The sequence below is a fragment of the Pristiophorus japonicus genome, chromosome 13 (genome assembly GCF_044704955.1).
Source record: "Pristiophorus japonicus isolate sPriJap1 chromosome 13, sPriJap1.hap1, whole genome shotgun sequence".
Lineage (NCBI taxonomy): Eukaryota > Metazoa > Chordata > Chondrichthyes > Pristiophoridae > Pristiophorus > Pristiophorus japonicus.
In genome coordinates this window covers 102,472,955-102,494,353 of record NC_091989.1, presented here as the reverse complement: position 1 = coordinate 102,494,353, position 21,399 = coordinate 102,472,955, and the positions used below count along the sequence as shown (strand labels likewise).

At 46.2% G+C, this 21,399-nt stretch overlaps 1 protein-coding gene across 1 annotated transcript in view; it reads right to left on the bottom strand.

Annotated features, from left to right (window-relative positions):
• The window catches only part of LOC139278717 (adhesion G-protein coupled receptor G2-like), a 63,202-nt gene that overhangs the window by 6,421 nt on the left and 35,382 nt on the right, over positions 1–21,399 (bottom strand). The window contains exons 5-9 of the mRNA XM_070897791.1: positions 7,955–8,065; positions 7,811–7,856; positions 7,619–7,725; positions 4,776–4,900; positions 4,218–4,486 (exon numbers count right to left, since the gene is read on the bottom strand). Of these exons, the coding sequence (XP_070753892.1) occupies positions 4,218–4,486; positions 4,776–4,900; positions 7,619–7,725; positions 7,811–7,856; positions 7,955–8,065 (658 nt within the window). The remainder of the gene's footprint in view (positions 1–4,217; positions 4,487–4,775; positions 4,901–7,618; positions 7,726–7,810; positions 7,857–7,954; positions 8,066–21,399) is intronic.

The following is a 21,399-nucleotide window of genomic DNA, read 5'->3' as shown; positions in this document are numbered from 1 at the left end:
GCCTTCACTGGGGAGTTGCGATAGACTGGCGGACAAAAACTCGCTGGCGCAGCCCTTGGGGCCTTGCCACAGCAGCGGGAAGAAGGCAGCTGCCTGAACGAAACATTCAAAAGCAAAATACTACAGATGCTGGAAATCTGAAATGAAAATAAAAAGTGCTGGATATAGTCAGCAGGTCAGGCAGTATCTGTGAAGAAAGAAACAAAGACAATGTTTTCTTTTGTTCAAAAATGTCGAGGCCGAACAACCAGCTTTCAATCAAGGCCACAATTTGTTTATTTTATTTATTCATTCCTGGGATGTGGACATCGCTGACAAGGCCAGCGTTTATTGCCCATCGCTAATTGTCCTTGAGAAGGTGGTGGTGAGCCCCCTTTCTGAACCGCTGCAGCCCTTGTGGTGAAGGTACTCCCACAGTGCTGTTAGGGAGGGGGTTCCAGGACTTTGACTCAGTGACGATAAATGAATGGTGATATATTTCAAAGTCAGGATGGTGTGTGACTTGGAGGGGAACTTGCAGGTGATGGTGCTCCCATGCACCTGCTGCCCTTGTCCTTCTAGGTGATGGGAGGTAATGTCGAAGAAGCCATGGCGAGTTGTTGTAGTACATCTTGTAGATGGTACACACTGCAGCCACTGTGCGCCAGTGGTGGAGGGAGTGAATGATGAAGGTGGTGGATGGGCTGCCAATCAAGTGGGCAGCTTTGTCCTGGAAGGTGTTGAGCTTCTTGAGAGTTGTTGCAGTCGCATTCATGTAGGCACGTGGAGAGTAACTCCTGATTTGTGTCTTGTAGATGGTAGAAAGGTTTTGGGGTGTCAGGAGGTGAGACACTCAGCGCAGAATAACCAGCCTCTGACCTGATCTTGTAGCCACAGTATTTATGTGGCTGGTCCAGTTCATTTTCTAACCCACAGGATGTTGATGGTGGGGGATTCGGCGATGGTAATGTCATTGAATATCAAGGGGAGGTGGTTAGTCTCTCGCTTGTTGGAGATGGTCATTGCCTGGTACTTGTGTGGCATGAATGCTATTTGTCACTGAGCAGCCCAAGCCTGAATGTCATCCAGGTCTTGCTGCATGCGGGCATGGACTGCTTCATTTTCTGAGAAGTTCAGAATGAAATTGAACACTGTGCAATCATCAGCGAACATCCACACTTCTGACCTTATGATGGAGAGAAGGTCATTGCTGAAGCAGCTGAAGATGGTTGGGCCTAGGTCACTGGCCTGAGGAATTCCTGCAGCGATGTCCTGGGGCTGGGATGATTGACCTCCAACAACCACAACTATCTTCCTTTGTGCTAGGTTTGACTCCAGCCAGTGGCTAGTTTTCCCCCTGAATCCCACTGACTACAATTGTATTAGGACTCCTTGGTGCCACACTCGATCAATACTGCCTTGATGTCAAGGGCAGTCACTCTCACCTCACTTCTAGAATTCAGCTCTTTTGTCCATGCTTGGACCAAGGCTGTAGTATTGTCTATATCCGAGTGATCCTGGCAGAACCCAAACTGGGCATCGATGAGCTGGTTATTGGTGAGTTAGTGTTGCTTGATAGCACTGGTGACGACACCTTCCATCACTTTGCTGATGATTGAGAGTAGACTGATGGGTGGTAATTGGCCAGATTGGATTTGCCCTGCTTTCTGTGGACAGGACATATCTGGGTAGTTTTCCATATTGTCGGATTAATGCCAGTGTTGTAGCTGTACTGAAACAGCTTGGCTCGATGCGCGGCTAGTTCTGGAGCACAAGTCTTCAGCGTGACAGCCGGGATGTTGTCGGGACCCATAGCCTTTGCTGTATCAAATGCACTCAGCCACTTCCTGATGTCAGGTGGAGTGAATCGAATTGTCTGAAGACTGGCTTCTGTAATGGTGGGGACCTCAGGAGGAGGCCAATATGGATCATTCACCTGGCGCTTCTGATTAAAGATAGTTGTAAACAGTTCAACCTTATCTTTTGCACTTGCCTGCCGCGCTCCACAATCATTGAGGATGGGGATATTCATGGAGCCTTGTCCTCCTGTTAGTTGTTTAATTACCCACCGCCATTCACGACTGAATGTGGCAGGACTGCAGAGTTGTGATCTGATCCATTGATTGTAGGACTGCTTAGCTCTGTTTATAGCATGCTGCTTCCTATGCTTAGCATGCATGTCAGGCCTCATTTTTTTTAGGTACGCCTTATGCTCCTGGCTCCTCTACTCTCCTCATTGGTCCCCTGGCTTGATGGTAATGGTAGAGTGAGTGAAATGCTGGGCCATGAGGTTACAGATTGTGGTGGAATAAAATTCTGCTGCTGCTGATGGCCCACAGTGCCTCGTAGATGCCCAGTTTTGAACTGCTAGATCTATTCTGAATCTATCCCATTCAGCAAGGTGGTAGTGCCACACAACACGATGGAGGGTGTCTTTAGTGTGAAGCAGGGACTTCGTCTCCACAAAGACTGAGCAATGATCACTGCTACCAATGCTGTCATGGACAGATGCATCTGTGACGGGTACATTTGTAAGGACGAGGTCAAGTAAGTTTTTCCCTTGTGTTGGTTCCCTCACCACCTGCTGCAGGCCCAGTCTGGTAGCTATATCCTTCAGGACATGGCCAGCTCGGTCAGTAATGGTGCTATGGAACCACTTTGGTGCTGGACATTGAAGTCCCCCACCTAGAGTACATTCTGTGCCCTTGCTCCCCTCAGTGCTTCTTCCAAGTGGTGTTCAACATGGAGGAGTACTGATTCATTAGCTGAGAGAGGGCGGTAGGTGGTAATCTTGCCCATGCTTGACCTGAAGCCATGAGACTTTATCGGGTCTGAAGTCAATGTTGAGGGCTCCCAGGGCCACTCCCTCCTGACTGTTTACCATGATGCGCTACCTCTGGTGGGTCTGTCCTGCCCGTAGGATAGGACATCCCCAGGGATGGTAATGGAGGAGTCTGGGATGTTGGTTGAAAGGTATGATTTTGTGAGTATGACTGTCAACTGTTGCTTGACGAGTCTGTGGGACAGCTCTCCCAATTTTGGCACACGTCCCCAGATGTAAGTGAGGAGGACTTTGCAGGGCCGATGGGGCTGGGTGGGCCATTGTCGTGTGAAGCCGGTGCCGAGTTCAATCCCGGATGGTCCGTCCGGTTTTATTTTTTTATTTTTTCTGTCCATCGTCAGCAAGGATGGAATTTATTGCCCATTCCTAATTGCTCTTGAGAAGGTGGTGGTGGGCCTCCAGGATAGTTAAGAGACAATTTCATTGCTGTGGATCTGGAGTCACATATAGGCCAGACCAGGTAAGGGCGGCAGATTTCCTGCCCTGCAGGACATTAGTGAACCAGATGAGTTTTTACGACAATTGTTACTGATACTAGTTTTTTTTAAATTACAGATGTATTTAATTAACAGAATTTAAATTCCCACAGCTGCTGTGGTGGGATTTGAACTCCTGTCTTGGGATTATTAGTCCAGGCCTCTGGATTTCTAGTCCAGCAACATTACCACTATGCTACTATTCCCTTATTCCCTATTCTTATTATTGTTTCTTGTTGCAGTTTTTTTACAACTGAGTGGTTTGCAAGGCCATTTCAGAGGGCAGTTAAGTGTCAACCACATTGTTGTGGGTCTGGAGTCAAATATCGGCCAGACCAGGTAAGGACAGCAGATTTCCTTCCCTGAAGGATATTGGTGAACCAGATGGGTTTTTTATGTCTCCGATAGTTTCATGGTCACCATTACTGACACTAGCTTTTTATTCCAGATTTATTTAATTAATCAGGAAAGACATTTCATCAATTATGCTATCAACTCTATCCTAAGAAGCGGGCTACTGTGATGTTCCTGTTCTGAAAACCAATCACCCTTATAGCCTCTCTGATCAAATTGCCAGTTCAGGGTTGAATTTCAGGGAACTTTGACCACCTGAAACTAAATTTGGACCATCAAAAATAACTTCCATTCTCATTCACTTGCTCTGGATTGGTAAGGAGAGTGCATTTACCAAATGTGATTTCCTCTTTGTAGCCGAGTTTGAGTATTAAACATGCTGGCCCTGAAATGCTGCAGTGGTTCGCCTGCCATAACTTTGACTGGAGACAGTCCGAACCCCGAAAGAACAACTGTTTTAAACTATGTTCTTTCTCTTGTACTAATGAAACAATAGATGTGGCTGTATTATACAATAAGGATTCAGACCATACAGCTAATGCAGCAACAAAGTACGTTACACTTACCCCATCCAACAAGACACAGCTTCAGCATGTAGCACTTTATGTAAGTGTTGAAGACTTTGACCAGCATGATGTACAGGTGGAATGCTTCAATTCCCATCCATGTAAAGCTGCAAAGGAGCGAGTAATGCAGAAACACAGCAGTGGCTTTACAGAGACTGACAATGTTAAGGGAAGTGAACCATGAGTTGGCGAAGAAGTTCACATTGAGAAGAAACAAGGCAGCACTGAGATTCACGTGGATCTGGATGGAACATTCCTTTTGTCTTTTTCTGGGTTAAAAAAAAGGTCTCAATAATAAAACAGCATTTAGGAGCAAAGACGGAAACTGATAGCATAACAAACTGATTTCCAACATCAAAAGGGAATCAATTTAGTTCCTGGCTACAGCACTCTCGCAATTAATATATCTACAAACGGAAGTAAACTTAGTTTAATAAACCTGCTGCTGTGAAGTGGGCTCTATCCTCAAGAGGTAATTCATTATGTATTTAGATTGCAGAGCTACTTCATTTAAAGTGGCTTTTATTGGAGATTATAGCATTGATGCCGGATACATACCTGAGAATAAAGTGGAGGATGACAGTAATGGCTGTGAAAATGGCAGAAATACCGCAACCAATCTGTGTAATATATGTTAGTGATTTCAATATCTTCTCATCCAAGTGTTGGCTCCCATCGATTTGCTTTATAAAGAAAAGGCTAAGCATTATTATGAGGACTGAGTATTTTTTTCTTTTAAATAAATGAAATGCTCTTCTTTCAATATATTTTTACAGTAACCTTTTCCTTGGGAGCCCTTGTGATATCCACACCCCCCTTTCAAGAGGGCACATGGATACCTTGTCCAAGGCCTCATCCAAAGCCTATCTAAAGCTGGCCATAATGAGGTGCACACTCTGGGCGACTCTCCCTCCTGTGAGGAGCTGTTTGACTTCCACACAATCCCCAGGGCAGCAGGACTAAGATCAGACACTGATCACCTGGAGAATTGTGGGAAAAAGCGGTCTGCTATTCTGTTGTACAGCTCTTTTTAAAAACATCATTCTGGGGATGTGACCGTCCCTGCAAGGCCAACATTTATTGCCCATCCTTCATTGTCCTGCACAACTGAGAGCCTCACTGAGGCACTTCAGACGGCAGAGAAGAGACAATGGGAGAGAAATGCAGGTCCACCCGAAACGGGGCGCACTTACCGCTTCTGATGTGTTTTCACCGCCGCGGTGGATGAGGTGGCCTCCTGCCCGAAATTCATCTCTTTGTCATTTTTTTGGAGCGGACCGGAAGTCGGACATACTGGGGGCGGTAGTGCGGCGGTGAGCACTCTAGAGGGGCGGAAGTGGAGGAGGGGCGGAGTCTCCGCCGTTGTCAGTCATCAGCCTGGCGCTGATGATGTCATGACGCGTGTGTGTCAGCACGTCCCTCCCCTTCACTTAAAGGGGAGAGCCACTGCAAGCTCTGCGATTATTTTAGTTAGGTCCACTGGGCCACCAGGGAGGGTTTCGGCTGGGCCAGCAGCCTGACACCCAAGAGCGGATGCCTTCCAACCTGCTGGCAGCCCGGTCGAACCTGGGGACATAATTGTCGGGCTGACCTAGCAGTCGGCCGACAAAAAAAATAAAACAGTGACCGGGGCAGTGCGCCCTCCCCTTGAATAACCGCCGCTCAGCCATGTCGCACACACTTCCAACACAGTGCACTGACAGAAAAAGCTGTCGGGGCAACACTCGGCGGACAGGAGGTTTTTGCCCTGAATTTCAATGGAGGTGTGGGAGATCGGCAGGGCGCGCTTTGATGATGCACTTAGGAGGGGTCGGCAGCAGCGGGGCAGAAGTGGGGACAGCCAGAAAAACCATCTCGGAGAATTTCGCGAGCGGCGGCCATTCGACCCCAAAGCAGCGGACATTCGACTCCGCTGCGTGGCCGCCGTTTCCGACAGTAAGCCTTCCAATTTTGGGAGGCTGAATTTCGGCCCAATACAGAGTGTACCAGAATTTATTTTGAATAACAAAAGAAAGTTTCCTTCCTAAAGAACATTAGTGAACCAGATACAAGGATAAATGGGAATGAAGGTCCATGAATAATATGGCAAGCCTGTTGCAAAAGCAAATAGGTTTTCAGAACTTATGGTTCGAACAGCTAAATATAAAACCAGAAGTACTGTCTGCAATGTATTTGCTTCATGGGTTCTTTGCTTTCACATTGCAACACATTACTATGACGAAGTACTTGGTTTATAAACAAATGTTTAACAATCATACTAAACATTACCAGTTCATCCACCAGGCTCACAACTTCATACCTCATCGTGGATGACCCAGAGCCAACTGACTGGGTATTATTGAGTATTGTGAACATCACGTGACTGGCTAAGTCACTCACAATGCAACAGCTCTGCAAACCTGTGAGAATACTCACAGGTGCATACATTGCAATGTCCATACATTGGTCAAGGCCTTGATCTAGCCACATCTGGTGTTAGGTTTGGTAGCCTCAAATAGTGGAGCATACCAAGTCCGGGAAAAGGTCCAGAGGACAGCTACTATTTTGCTATTGAGCTTGTCGACCCTTAGATATCAGGACCAGATTAGCAAGCTGGAACCTTTTACTTTGGAAAAGTGTAGACTTTGAGAGGATATGATTGAGGGCTGGGAATTTCCTCAGAGTTGCTCCCACTCCAGTGCTGTAAATTTGAAGAGGTGCAACATAAACGCCATTTCTGGAAAAGTTATGATGGAGGAGCAGGAGCAGATCCAAGGAAATTCACGGCCAATATGTTTACAATAATGAAGGGTTTAGATCCTGTTGATGTGGATAGGTGGGGAAGATGGGAGTGGGGGTGTGGGGGGAAGAGATGGACATCGCTTGAAGTTACAAAGCAGAGAGTTAGATTAGATACTTGGAAGTTATTCTTTTCAGAGAGTATCACCCTCTGGAATAAGTCGGCAGCATGTGTGGTGAGTGTGAGATTCATTGCCAGCATTCCAAAGGGAGCTGGGTGAGTTTATGTGAGTGGAAGACATCTCCAGTTGTGCAAGGTGAGCGGATTAACAGGGGTTGTATCACCAGTTATCATGTTCTCCTGGAACTTGCTTTTTGTCTGTGGGGGTCACAGATAAATTTCCCGAAGTTCTTTTTCCTAAATTCCCGTTTGGAGCTTTTCTCTTTATTTTTGCCTCCCAAGGAGATTGCGTGGCTCTGGGGAAGAGGGAGGGAGAATGGGTTTAATGCGGTGAGCAGCTTGCTCTTTGTTGGGATGGCACCGGCTTAATGTACCAACTGGTCTTTCCTATCCCTTTCTGTTTGTTTATGTATAATGAAGGATTATTGCTGGTACTTTTGCTGCTCATAGCCCAGCTGGAATGGGATGAAAGACACATAACATTGCACTGCATTGTACCGACCAGCAAGACAGCAAAGAAGGTCAGGTGGTTGCATCTGCAGATGGTTTCATTTTCGGTATTTTCTGTTGTACACCCAGAATCATTCCAGTGCCCGATACTTGTGTTCTCTGCAATGGAAAGTTACTCACTGAGAAGCTGCTCCTTGGTTTCAACATGATAGAAACATTTGATAAAAATGACTCCCTTTATTACCATTTTGTTCGAATTCCCAGAAGACACACTTTGGAATGAACTTTTCCTAAAATGAAGAAGAGTAACAATAATTCTTTACTGCCCTTAATATAAATAGTTTCTTTCAACAGATTGAATAACGGACAGTAAAAAACAGGTTCTTACCGATGATGTTTTGTTAAACACAATTGTCACAGGGTCTGTCAGATTATCAATGCTTCGATTCCTCACTCGAATCCCAATTACATTATTTAAAATATTGCTCTGATTTTTATCCTGCAAATGAATAAATATAGATGGTAACAGAATTTATTTTGAAGAAGAAAACAAGAAACGGAATGGGGAGCAGCCAAGAAAGCCCAACCTACAGACCACACCCTCAAACATGGGAGTAGGCAGACTCCAGGCAGCTATTGTCATGTATTCAAAGTATACATGACAATAGCAGCACAGATTGGGAAGCAGATGTCTGAAAATGGAGGGGAGGCAGGGCAGTAATGTTGAATCCTCTGATCCTGTTTGAGGAGCATGCCTAAAAATTTAAGGCTTGGACTGAGAGGAGGAGGCAGGAGATGAATAAACAGGAGGCATCGACACAGCTCAGTGTGGATACAACACTACGCCGTCCTTTACACTCCATATTATTTACTGATACAAGTACCGACTCAACATTGCACACAGCAGGTTCATGATAACTATTTGGCAAAGGCTCTGTTCAATGAGTTGTCCTGAGGATATCTGTCTAACACATTTACTCTTTTTGGGGGTGAAATTAACCTCTGTCGCCCCTGTATTTTTGGGCACTACGAGGCACCTTAAATTATGAAAACGGTATTCGCAACGCGCATGAATAATTCCAATGGGAAGTGCGGTGGACGCTGTCTTCATAAAAGGGTTTGAGTGCACACATCTAACGACTGCCGGCAGCATGCAGAGCAGGCAGATCATGACTTCAATCAGCGGTAATGCTGACTTGACACCAGCGCTGCCATTTTGGAACTCTGCACTCCAGCCTACCCTGTCTTTTAACTTTGTACAGCTGAACATGTTAAAGGGCATGAAGAACCCCCACCAGTGCTACTTAAAAGGATCATGAATTACTTACAGGTTAGTTGCTGGATTATTTCTTCTGGCTGTTGCTGCAATTCTCCACATTTGGATGCTTTTCCATGCTTATTAAAATTTTCAATAGTCTACAGGAAGTGATCTGGCTAGTGCTAAATTACTTTTTGGGTGACTTAAAGGCTTATGCACAAACCACTTGCTTTCAGACCTAGGTGCACTGGTAGACCTCCTCTTGGAATTGAGCATGCCTGGGAGAAAGAGCAAAGGCCACAGAGAGCAGGACAAGCTGCTGGAAGAGGGAGGACGAGGAGAGAGAGAAGGACACTCAGTAGGAGGCCATATCCGCAGAGGGGGTTCAGGGAGCAAGTCTCTGACATGAACTTCAGCGACAACCAATGTTTGAGACCTCTGTGTGTCACTAAAGAGGTTATAGCTCAAATCTGCCAACTGCTGCAGCCCCAACTCCAACCTCAGAGCAGGGCAAGGACCGTATTGCCAGTGGCTGTGAAGATAGTTGTGGCTCTGAACTTTTATGCGCCTGGCTCCTTCCAGGCTGGTGCTGGAGATGTAAGCACATCTTGCAGTTTGCAGGGAAATCACTGAGACGCTCTGTGCAAAGAGAGACAACTTCATCTCAATCCCTCTTGCCAGAGACAAACAGGTGGAGCGAACATAAGGGTCTGCATGGATTGCAGGCTTCCCCATGGCGGACGGTGCCATTTACTGCATGCACATTGCTTTGTCTGCCTCATGTGAACTCAGACATTTACCTGAACAAAAAGGGATTTCACTCCCTCAACGTGCAGCTGGTGTGCGACCACTGGCAGCGCGTTGTGCAGGTGAATGCCCGTTATCCTGGCAGCAGTCATGATTCATTCATTCTGCAGCAGTGCTCTGTGCCAGCTCGACTTCAACCACAACTGCAAATCAAAGCTTGACCATTGGGCAACAAGCGTTATTCGCTCATGACATGGCTCACGATTCCGGCCTGGAACCCACACACATGTGTGCAGCAGGCCTACAATGAGAGTCATGCTGCCACAAGGAATCTTATAGAGCTGACCATTGGCATCCTCACACAATGCTTCCGCTGCTTGGACTGTTCTGGAGGAGCCCTGCAGTACTCAGATGAGCGGTTCTCAAGATTTGTCGTGGTATACTGCATGCTGCTCAAACTTGACATCGTGGGGGAACAGCTTATCAGGCGAAAAGCTGAGGGGCAGGAGCAGGAGGAGGATGGGGAGGTGGAGGAGCAGAAGATGGAAGAGGAAAGGAGGCTGCAACCTAGACTGTCCCTTTCTGCCCGGGCTCTATGTGAACAAATAATTTATGAGCGATACCAGTAACCTCAACTCAATTCTACATTCACCAACAATCTCACACTCCTCACCTTTCCTCTGTCACTGACCCTCACATCATCGTGTTGGCCACAATGCAAAAGTAAAAGCCAACACAAAATACATATTCCAATCCAAATTTATAAATTAAATCATGCCATAGTGCATGGAAAGCTAAACTAATCACCCATGTGCCTTTGCCTGGCCAAGTGCTCCTACGATGTTCTTCCCCAGTGGTTGGAGCATGGCTGGTGGGAGGCTGCTGACTTTCAGTGGGGAGGCTTTGGATGGCCTTGGAGGGCGACCTCGAGCAGCTCTGGGCCTAGAAGGCCTGGCAGCAGACGGCATCATCTCGGCATGGGCAGCATCAGTCTGGCTGACAGACAAAAGCAAGGGGACTGGCGGAGTGGCAGGGGTGGGAGTACGAATTATGTCATCCTGAAAGAGGACAGCAGGTTCATGCTCCATGGAGCCACTGTCACTCCCCCGTGGCAGTGTCTCAGCAATCCTAGTTCTTTGTTAGGAAATAGATTGCTGGAGTGGTGTGATGCCCTGGAAGCCCCTTTGTACACGTATCCAGAGGCATAATGGCAGCAGTCTGAGCTTCCATGGCAGGAAGCTGAGATTGCATGACAGCAGTCTAAGCTTCCACTGCAGCACTCAGATGTTGGGTGGATGCTACTTGTGCTGCAATGGAAGGTGAGACATCCTCCATCAGATGCTGCATCATAGTTGGGTCCACCAGTGTGTCGATGGAGATGGCCAGCAAAGCTCGAAGTCCCACGCAGCCGGTAACCCAGCTTTTAAATAGAGAAACCACGCATGCACGGAATTTTGAATTGGCTGTGCGGTTAGTCTCAATCCCTTCATCTGAATCCAGCATCTTCACAATCCCTTCATCTGAGTCCTCTGCAGCAGAATGCGTGTGCAAACTCGCCCTCTGGCGAGCTGGCACCTGCGCTATCCTTTCCCCCAGCTCTGTATCCAGCGCACTTGTACCCACTGTGTGCTGATCCCCCCTCTATCCTATCCTTTAAATTACACGCAGTGTCAGTATCTGAGCTGGTGGCTGCAACTGTGAAATCAAATGACAAAGTCCCTTCATCTTCAATTTCTTCTTGCTCTTTCTCCACTGTCTGGGCAGGTTCCAGTTCTTGTGTCTGAAATGAAAAAGGGACAATGGTTGGGTTGTGGTAAGGGGAGAGGAGAAAGTGAAAAACATATTTACACCATCTGCAGTTTGTTGGTGAGAAGCAATTGAGGGATGAGAGAGAAGTGGGAGGAGAGAAGGAGGTTCAGATATGTGGATACCCTCATCTTCAATCACTTCAGCCCCGCCGGAGGTCACAGGCACAGCAATGGTACTTCCATACCGGCGAGCACCATCTCCTCCATGGGGGTTAAAACATTCAGCGCATCTCTCCCCCTCCCGTTAATTCCTGCTGCCTCTTGTTGTGCATCACCTTCTCCTGCAAAAAAGAGCGAAGTGTGTCAGTGAGTGTCACGCAATATGTTTGAGTGATGTGCCTGTCATGGTTGAATAGCTGCCAGTGTGTGCGAGCTGTAAAAAGTAGGTGTGAGGTAAAGTGCTGAGTGTGTGAGGATGAGATAGAGCATATGAATGTTAGGTATGAATTCTGATTGATAGAGACTGTTGGTAGGTGAGTGATGGGGGTGTGGTGAATTGAGCAGTGGATGAGGCTAAGGCTGCAGTTTGTAGGATATGGCATTTGAAGATGCACTCACCGACCTTAACAACTCGTGTGAGATCTTTAAACTTCTTACTGCACTGCATCCAAATTCTTGACCTACAATCTTTGACCGCAATCTCTTTTCACTGTCTTCTAAGCATTCTGGAGGGCCTCTGGCCCCTCTGAGGATACAGGACATCTTTCCTTCTTTCCACCTCTTCCACCAAGATTTCCAGTGCAGCGTCTGATAACCTTGGTGCATGATCTCTCCCATGTTCAGCCATTGTTGATTCTTCTACTGCACAATAGTCAGAATGATCTCAGCACCACCACTAGCCACAATGCACCTCCCATTTCAGAGGTGCAGACTAGCTTTAAGTGCTGGGCACTAATGTTATTGGACCCAATGCTGATACGTGCAGCCAATGAACAGAGCGGGGAGTGCTGGCTGCACGCAGAAATCATGAAAATGAGCGGGCAGCACAAAGTTGGTGTCCTGCCTTTATTGCAATCAAAGGGCACTGGTTAATCACGATCCCAATGCCTGTTTTTGGTGGATATCCAATTTAACCCCCTTTTTCTCTGCAGGTATAATGCAAAACATTTTTGGGGTCCTCACACCAAGACTCATTCCAGTGCACTCTGGCAATGGCCAGCACTGATCATCACACACAGGATAAATATTGATTAAATGCCCTTGTGGTTCACATACGGAGCACACCTGTCTGCAGGAGCATGAAGAACGAATGGATGTCTTCAATGATATCAGTGAGAATTTTTGGCTGCTGTGGGATATTTTTCTACATTAAAGGTGCTAGATAAATGCAATTTGCTATTGTTGGATGATGAGGGAGTTCGGGAATATGAGGAAACAAGATAAAGAGGGTGTGTGATGCATGTCAGGTGAATTCTTTGAGCGAGAGAAAGGCCAAATACAATAAATTGAGAGGGGAAGTGAAGAGGAAAATAAGACTGGCAAAGAGAGAATATGAGAATCGAATAGCAGTAACGTAAACGGGAACCCAAATATCTTCTACCGGCATGTAAATGGAGTGCAGCAGCTCAGAGTGGGAAACCTGAGAGTTTGGTAAGTGGGAGAGTTTGGTGAAGTGGGGTGGGAGGTGTTGCTTTGTCTTGTTTTTCCTAACTTTTCCCGCAGAGCGGTGGTGGAGCAGACCAAGGCCCGAGAGTGGGGATGAAAGCTGCAGCAGACCTGCAACATCGAGGAATCTAACACGGCCAGTGTGGTTCCCGGACTAGTTTCTATTGCCTGGTTGGGTCGGAGAGGAATCTGATACGGCCAGTGTGGTCCCCGGACAAGTTTCTATCGCCTGGTTGGGTCGGAGAGAAATCTAACACGGCCAGTGTGGTCCCCTGGACTAGCTTCCAGCGCCTGGTTGGGTCGGAGCAGAATTTTCCCACAATTGGCCTGGGTTTTTATCTGTTTTTTTGCCTCTCCCAGGAGATTGCATGGCTTCGGGTGGGGAGAACTCTGCAGTGTGACATGACAGGAAAGGCAGATAAGTGATTGGTGGTGACTGTGGGCTAAGTTTTTCTTTTAAATTAACATAAAGCATAAAACTAAATTCTAAAAACTAACCTTTATTTGTTTGAATAATTTAATTAACTATATAAGGTAAATACTTTGATTAACACTAAACTAATGAATTAAATAAAAAAATGGGAAAACAGGAGATGTGTTGCTGCTGCAAGATGTGGGAGCTTCTGGACATTTTGGTCCAGGACGACTACATCTGCGGTAAGTGTCTTTGGCTCGATGAACTTTGGCTCCGAGTTGAGGAGCTGGAGTCTGAGCTGCAGACATTGCGAGACATCAGGGAAGGAGAAAGTTACCTGGACCTTTTGCTTCAGGAAGCACCTATACCCTCTAGATTAAATACTTTAGAATTGACACGTGGTTAGGGACAGGAGGGTGTGACTGCGAGTGAGGCAGGTACGGGGATCCAGGAGGTAGTATTGCAGGTGCCTCAGTCCCTGCACTTGTCCAATAGATTTGAGGTTCTTGCAACCCTTGTGGACAAGTGTTGCAGACTGAGGGGTGGATGAGCAGACTGACCAAGACACCATGGTACATTAAGCTGTTCAAGTGGGGGGAGTAAACAGGAAGGTGGTTGTAGTAGGGGACAGTATAGTTAGGGGGATAGATAGGGTGCTCTGCAGCCGAGAGCGTGGATCCCGAAGGCTGTGTTGCCTACCCGGTGCCAGGGTAAAGGACATCTCCGGGCTGGAGAAGAACTTGGAATGAGAGGGGGAGGATCCAGTTGTCGTGGTACACATAGTCCTACCTATGTTATTGGTACCTAAGAAAGCGATTCTGCTGAGAGAGTTTGAGCAGCTAGGGACTAAACTGAAAAGCAGAACCACAAAGGTAATAATCTCTGCATTATTACCTGAGCCACGAGCAAATTGGCATAGGATCAATAGAATCAGGGAGATGAATGCATGGCTCAGAGATTGGTGTGGGAGAAGTGGGTTTCGATTCATGGGGCACTGGCACCAATACTTGGGAAAGAGAGAGCAGTTCCGTGGGGACGGACTACACCTGAATTATGGTGGGACCAGAGTTCGAGCGAATTGAATAACTAGGGAGGTAGACAGGGTTTTAAAATAAATAAGTGGGGGGGAGGCGCGGGGAGTGGGGGGGGTGGAATGGTGGGAGAAGAGTCCCAGTCGAGAGAAATCTAGAATGCTAAAGAGAAAAGAAAAGGAAGCAATGCAGGAAAGTGATTGTGGTAAGGATAACCAGATTATGTCAGGAAGGGACAGAGCTTACAAACATAAAAGAGTGCACTAACAAATAGCGTCGATGTAAGAAAAAATAATGATGAGGCAAATAGGGCTATAGTACAAAATAATGGTCAAAAGTCAAATCTAAAAGCACTGTTTCTGAATGCACAAAGCATCCGTAATAAGATTGACGAATTAACAGCGTTGTTATTAAAGGATTAAATCAGAGCAATAGTGTGAAAGGATATTGGCTCAGAAAATCAAGATGTAGAATCAGTCTGGATAGAGCTAAGGAGCACGAAGGGGCAGAAAATATTGGTGGAACTTGTCTATAGGCCTCCAAACAGTTGTGATAATATAGGGGATGGCATCAAACAGGAAATTTGAGATGCATGTAACAAGGATACTGCAGTAATCATAGGTGACTTTATTCTGCATAAATACTGGCCAAACCGAATTAGTAATAATACTGTGGAAGATGAATTTGTGGAGTATGAATGAGATGTTTTTTTTAGACTAGTACATTGAGGAGCCTGCTAGGGAACAGGCTATCCTCGATTGGGTACTGTGTAATGAGAAGGGGTTAATTTAACAGTCTTGTTCTGCGGGGTCCTTTAGGGAAGAATGACCATAACATGATTGAATTCTTTATTAAGATGAAAAGTGAAGTAGTCCAAGCCGAAACTGGGGTCCTAAATCTAAACAAACAAAGGAAATTAGGAAGGTATGAGGAATGAATTGGCTATGATAGATTGGGAAGATTAATTAAAAAGTATGAAGGTTGATAGGTAATGGCTAACATTTAAGGAATGAATGCATGAATTGCACCAGTTATACATTCCTTTCTGGTGCAAGTAGCCCAAACATGGCTCACAAAAGAAATTAAGGATAGTATTAGATCCAAAGAGGAGTCATACAAAATTGTCAGAAAAAGAAGTAAGTCTGAGGATTGGGAGCAGTATAGAATTCATCAAAAAAGGACCAACTGATTGATTAAAATAGGAAAAATAGAGCACGAGAGTAAACTTGGAAGGAACATAAAAACCGACTGCAAAAGTTTCCACAAGTATGTAAAAAGAAAAAGATTAGTGAAGACAAATGTAGGTCCTTTACAATCAGAAATGGGAGAATTTATAATGGAAACAAGGAAATGGCAGAACAATTAAATAAATTATTCAGTTCTGACTTCACAGAAGAGGACACAAATAATGTTCCAGAAATGCTAGGGAACCAAGGGTCTAGTGAGCAAGAGAAATTAAAGAAAATGATTACTAGTAAGAAAATAGTGCTGGAGAAACTAATGGGACTGAAAGCCAATAAATCCCCAGGGCCTAATAAACTGCATCCCAGAGAACTAAAGAGGTAGCCATGGAAATAGTGGAAGCATTGTTTGTCGTCTTCCAAAATTCTATAGATTATGGAACAGTTCCTGCAGATTGGAGGGTGGAAAATGTAACCCCACTATTTAAAAAAGGAGGGAGAGAGAGAATCGGGAACGACAGACCCATAGCCCGATATCAGTAGTAGGGAAAATGCTGGATTCTATTATAAAGGATGTGATAACGGGACACTTAGATAATATAAATGAGATTAGATAAAGTCAACATGGATTTATGAAAGGAAAATCGTGTTTGACAAACCTACTGGAGTTTTTGAGGATGTAACTGATAGAATAGATAAGGGAGAACCAGTGGATGTAATGTATTTGGATCTTCAAAAGGCCTTTGATAAAGTCCCACATAAGAGGTTAGTGTGCAAAATTCAAGTACATAGGATTGGGGGTAATATACTGGCATGGATTGAAAATTGGTTAACTGACACGAAACAGAGAATAGGAATAAACGGGTCTTTTTCAGGGTGGCGGGCAGTGACTAGTGCGGTGCCACAGGGATCAGTACTTGGGCTCCAGCTATTCACACTATATATATATAAATGATTTGGATGAGGGAACTAAATATAATATTTCCAAGTTTGCTGACGACACAGAACTATTTGTGATTTGTAAGGAGGATGCAAAGACGCTGCAAGGCAATTTAGATAGGTTGAGTGAGTGGGCAAACACATGGCAAATTCAGTATAATGTGGATAAATGTGAAGTTATCCACTTTGTTCAGAAAAACATGAAGACAAAGTATTGTTTAAATGGTGATAGTTTGGGAAATGTCGGTGTACAAAGGGACCTGGGTGTCCTTGTACACCAGTCATTGAAAGCAAACATGCAGGTGCAGCAAGCAGTTAGGAAAGCAAATGGTATGTTGGCCTTCATTCCAAGAGGATTTGAGTACAGGAGCAAGGATTCTTACTACAGTTATACAGGGCCGTGGTGAGATCACTCCTGGTGTATTGAGCACAGGTTTGGTCTCCTTACCTAAGAAAGGATATACTTGAGATAGAGGCAGTGCAGCGAAAGTTCACCAGACTGATTCCTGGGATGGCAGGACTGTCATATGAGGAGAGATTGAGTCGACTAGGCCTGCATTCATGAGAATTTAGAAGAATGAGAGAGATCTCATTGAAATGCATAAAATTCTGACGGGGTTGGACAGACTGGATGCTGGGAGAATGTTTCCCCTGGCTGGGAAGTCTAGAACAAAGGGTCACAGTCTCAGGATAATGGGTAGGAAATTTAGGACTGAGATGAGGAGAAAGTTCTTCACTCAGAGGGTGGTGAACCTGTGGAATTCTCTGCCACAGAAGGCTATGGAGGCCAAGTCACTGAATATATTTAAGAAGGAGATAGATAGATTTCTAGAAACAAAAGGCATCAAGGGGTATGGGGAGAAAGCGTGAATATAGTGTTGAGATAGAGTATCAGCCATGATCATATTGAATGGTAGTGCAGGCTCGAAGGGCCGAAGGGCCTACGCCTGCTCCTATTTTCTATGTTCCTTTGTTAAATAGTAAGCGATTAGTAAGAGGCAGGGTGGAGCCAATGAGGCACAAAGAAGGTTATATATAGAGGTGCAGGGTAAAGCTAGAATACTTAATGAGTACTTTGTATTGGTGTTTACTGAGGAGAGAATGCTGAAAAAATATCAGTAGAAGCGGAGATGGTAGAAGTAATGTGTTATGTATTTAACCCTTGGCAACCTGTATCACACCACCACCAGAGGGACTACCTGTTGGATTCCCAAAAGATCCCAGCATCCCTTGGGAGCACTGTATATAAGCAGACCACCCATGCGGTACCAGCACTCTGGAGTCGAATTAAAGGAGCTAAGGTCACACTTACTCATTGCTCACAGTACTCAGTTTCGTCCTTTATTATGAGCTTATCAATTGGCGACGAGATAATGGACAACCGCGCAAAAATGCAAAGAACAGTTGGTATCCTGGAGAAGTTCTAGAAGTGGACAATTGGGAGGCCTGCGTGGAGAGACTCGACCAATACTTCGTGGCCAATGAGCTAGAAGGGGACGAGAATGTTGCCAAATGAAGGGCGATCCTCCTTACCGTCTGTGGGGCAACAACCTATGGCCTGATGAAGAATCTTCTAGCTCCGGTAAAACCAACAACCAAATCCTATGAAGAATTGTGTATGCTGGTCCGGGATCACCTAAATCCTAAGGAAAGCATTTTGATGGCGAGGTGTCGGTTCTACACATGTCAACGGTCAGAGGGCCAGGAAGTGGCGAGCTATGTAGCCGAACTAAGGCGCCTCGCAGGACATTGCGAATTTGATGGATTCCTTGAACAAATGCTGAGAGACTTTTTTGTGCTTGGCATTGAACATGAGGTAATCCTTCGCAAACTATTGACTGTTGAAACACCGACTCTGAGCAAAGCCATAATGATAGCCCAGGCATTTATGTCCACCAACGATAACACCAAACAAATTTTGCAGCATAAAGATGTTTCGGCCAGTACTGTGCACAAAGTAATGTCGTTTTCGAGCAGGAATATACATGGCAGAATGTACACGGTGGCTGCTGCACGACCTCAGATGACCCAGAGTCCGCCATCAATCGTAAATGCGTTGTTGGCGTTGTGGAGTTGATCATCGGGCCCATCAATGCCACTTCAAGCACTATGCTTGCAACAGCTGCAGAACAATGGGACACCTCCAGCGAATGTGCAGGCGAGCTGCAAACCCTGCAAACCACCACGTTGCAGAGGAAGATCGATCCACGGTGGATCATTTTGAACTAGAGACTCGAACCGAGGAGGCAGAAGTGTACACAACTTCACCACGAAATGTCCACCAATAATGCTAAAAGTTGAACTGAATGGAATTCCAGTATCCATGGAACTGGACACGGGTGTGAGTCAGTCCATAATGAGCAAAAAGGCCTTCGACAGGCTGTGATGCAACAAAGCACACAGGCCCAAGCTCAGCCCCATTCACACCAAGCTAAGAACTTACACCAAAGAGTTTATCCCTGTAATTGGCAGCATAGAAGTTAATGGAGCAGTGCATGAACTCCCATTATGGATCATGCCAGGAGATGGCCCCACACTGTTCGGCAGAAGCTGGCTGGGAAAAATCTGCTGGAACTGGGACGATATCCAAGTGCTTTTGTCTGTCGACGACGCCTCATGTGCCCAGGTTCTGAGCAGATTTCCATCATTGTTCGAGCCAGGCATCGGAAGATTCTCGGAGGCGAAGGTGCAGATCCATTTCGTTCCCGGTACACGACCCATCCACCATAAGGCACGGTCTGTACCATATATGATGCGAGAGAAAGTGGAAATTGAGCTGGACAGGCTGCAGCGAGAAGGCATCATCACACCAGCGGGATTCAACGAGTGGCCCAGTCCGATTGTCCCGGTACTTAAAGGTTATGGCACAGTCGGAAGTTGTGGGATCTATCTGGTTCTGGTCCAGGCGAGCTGCAAACCCTGCAAACCACCACGTTGCAGAGGAAGATCGATCCACGGTGGATCATTTTGAACTAGAGACTCGAACCGAGGAGGCAGAAGTGTACAGAGTACACAACTTCACCACGAAATGTCCACCAATAATGCTAAAAGTTGAACTGAATGGAATTCCAGTATCCATGGAACTGGACACGGGTGCGAGTCAGTCCATAATGAGTAAAAAGGCCTTCAACAGGCTGTGATGCAACAAAGCACACAGGCCCAAGCTCAGCCCCATTCACACCAAGCTAAGAACCCGCTACCCAAGGCAGACGACCTATTTGCGACCCTGGCTAGAGGGAAGACGCGCACCAAGTTGGATCTGACCTCGGCCTACATGACGTAGGAGCTGGAGGAATCTTCAAAAGGCCTCAAGTGCATCAACACGCACAAAGGTCTGTTCATCGATAACAGATGCCCGTTCGGGCTTCAGTCGGCCGTGGCAATTTTCCAATGGAACATGGACAGTCTGCTAAAGTCAGTTCCTCGCACCATGGTTTTCCAGGACGACAAACTGGTTACAGGTCGGGACACCATTGAAAATTTGAAGAAGCTGGAAGAGGTTCTGAATCGGCTAGATTGCGTGGGACTCAGGTTGAAACGCTCGAAGTGTGTTTTCCTGGCGCCGGAGGTCAAGTTCTTGGGAAGAAGAATCGCAGCAGACGGCATCAGACCCACCGGTGTCAAGAAGGAGGCCATCAAGAACGCAGAATGTGACAGAGTTGCGGTCATTCCTGGGACTCCTCAACTATTTCAGTCATTTCCAACCCAGGTTAAGCACCTTGCTCGAACCCCGATATGTGCTACTGCGCAAGGGAGACGACTGGTTATGGGGGAATTCAAAAGAGGCTGTCTTTGAGAAAGCCAGAAATCTGTTATGTTCAAACTGCTTGTTCTGTATAATCCATGTAAATGAATAATGCTAGCTTGCAATGCGTCGTCATACGGGGTCGGGTGTGTGTTACAACAGGCTAACGAATCGGGGATTTTGCAATCGGTCGCCTACGCATCCAGGAGTCTGTCCAAGGCAGACAACCTACAGCATGATTGAAAAAGAAGCAATGGCGTGCAATTACTGGGTGAAAAAAAGCATTTGTTTGGCATCAAGTTTGAGCTTGAAACTGAACATAAGCCACTCATATCGCTATTCTCAGAGAGCAACGGGATTAACACCAATGTCTCTGACCGCATTCAATGATGGGCACTCACGCTGTCTACATACAACTATGTAATCTGCCACAGACCGGGCACAGAGAACTGAGCAGATGGTCTGAGTCAGCTACCATTGTCCACTACCCGGGTGGAAATGGCACAGCCTGCAGACTTGCTTTTGGTGATGGATGCATTCGAAAATGAAAATTCACCCGTTACGGCCTGCCAGATCAGGACCTGGACCAGCCAGGATCCTTTACTGCTCCTGGTAAAAAAAACCTGTGTCCTCCATGGGAGCTGGTCCAGCATCCCAACGGAGATGCAGGAAGCGATTAAGCCGTTCCACAGGCGGAAAGATGAAATGCTCTTGCAGGCGGACTGTCTTTTGTGGGGTAATCGCGTGGTCTTGCCCATAACTCTACACAGCGCCCACCCAGGCATTGTAATGATGAAAGTCATAGCCAGATCCTATGTGTGGTGGCTTGGCATCGATTCAGATTTAGAGTCATACGTGCACCAGTGCAACACTTGCTCTCAACTGAGCAATGCACCCAGAGAATCACCACTAAGTTTGTGATCGTTGCCCTCCAAACCGTGGTTGTGGATCCACATTGACTATGCGGGCCCATTTCTGGGCAAAATGTTCTTGGTTGTCGTGGATGCTTATTCAAAATGGATTGTATGTGTAATAATGTCTGTAAGCACGTCCACTGCCAGCATTGAAAGCCTACGAGCCATGTTTGCCACTCACGCCTGCCTG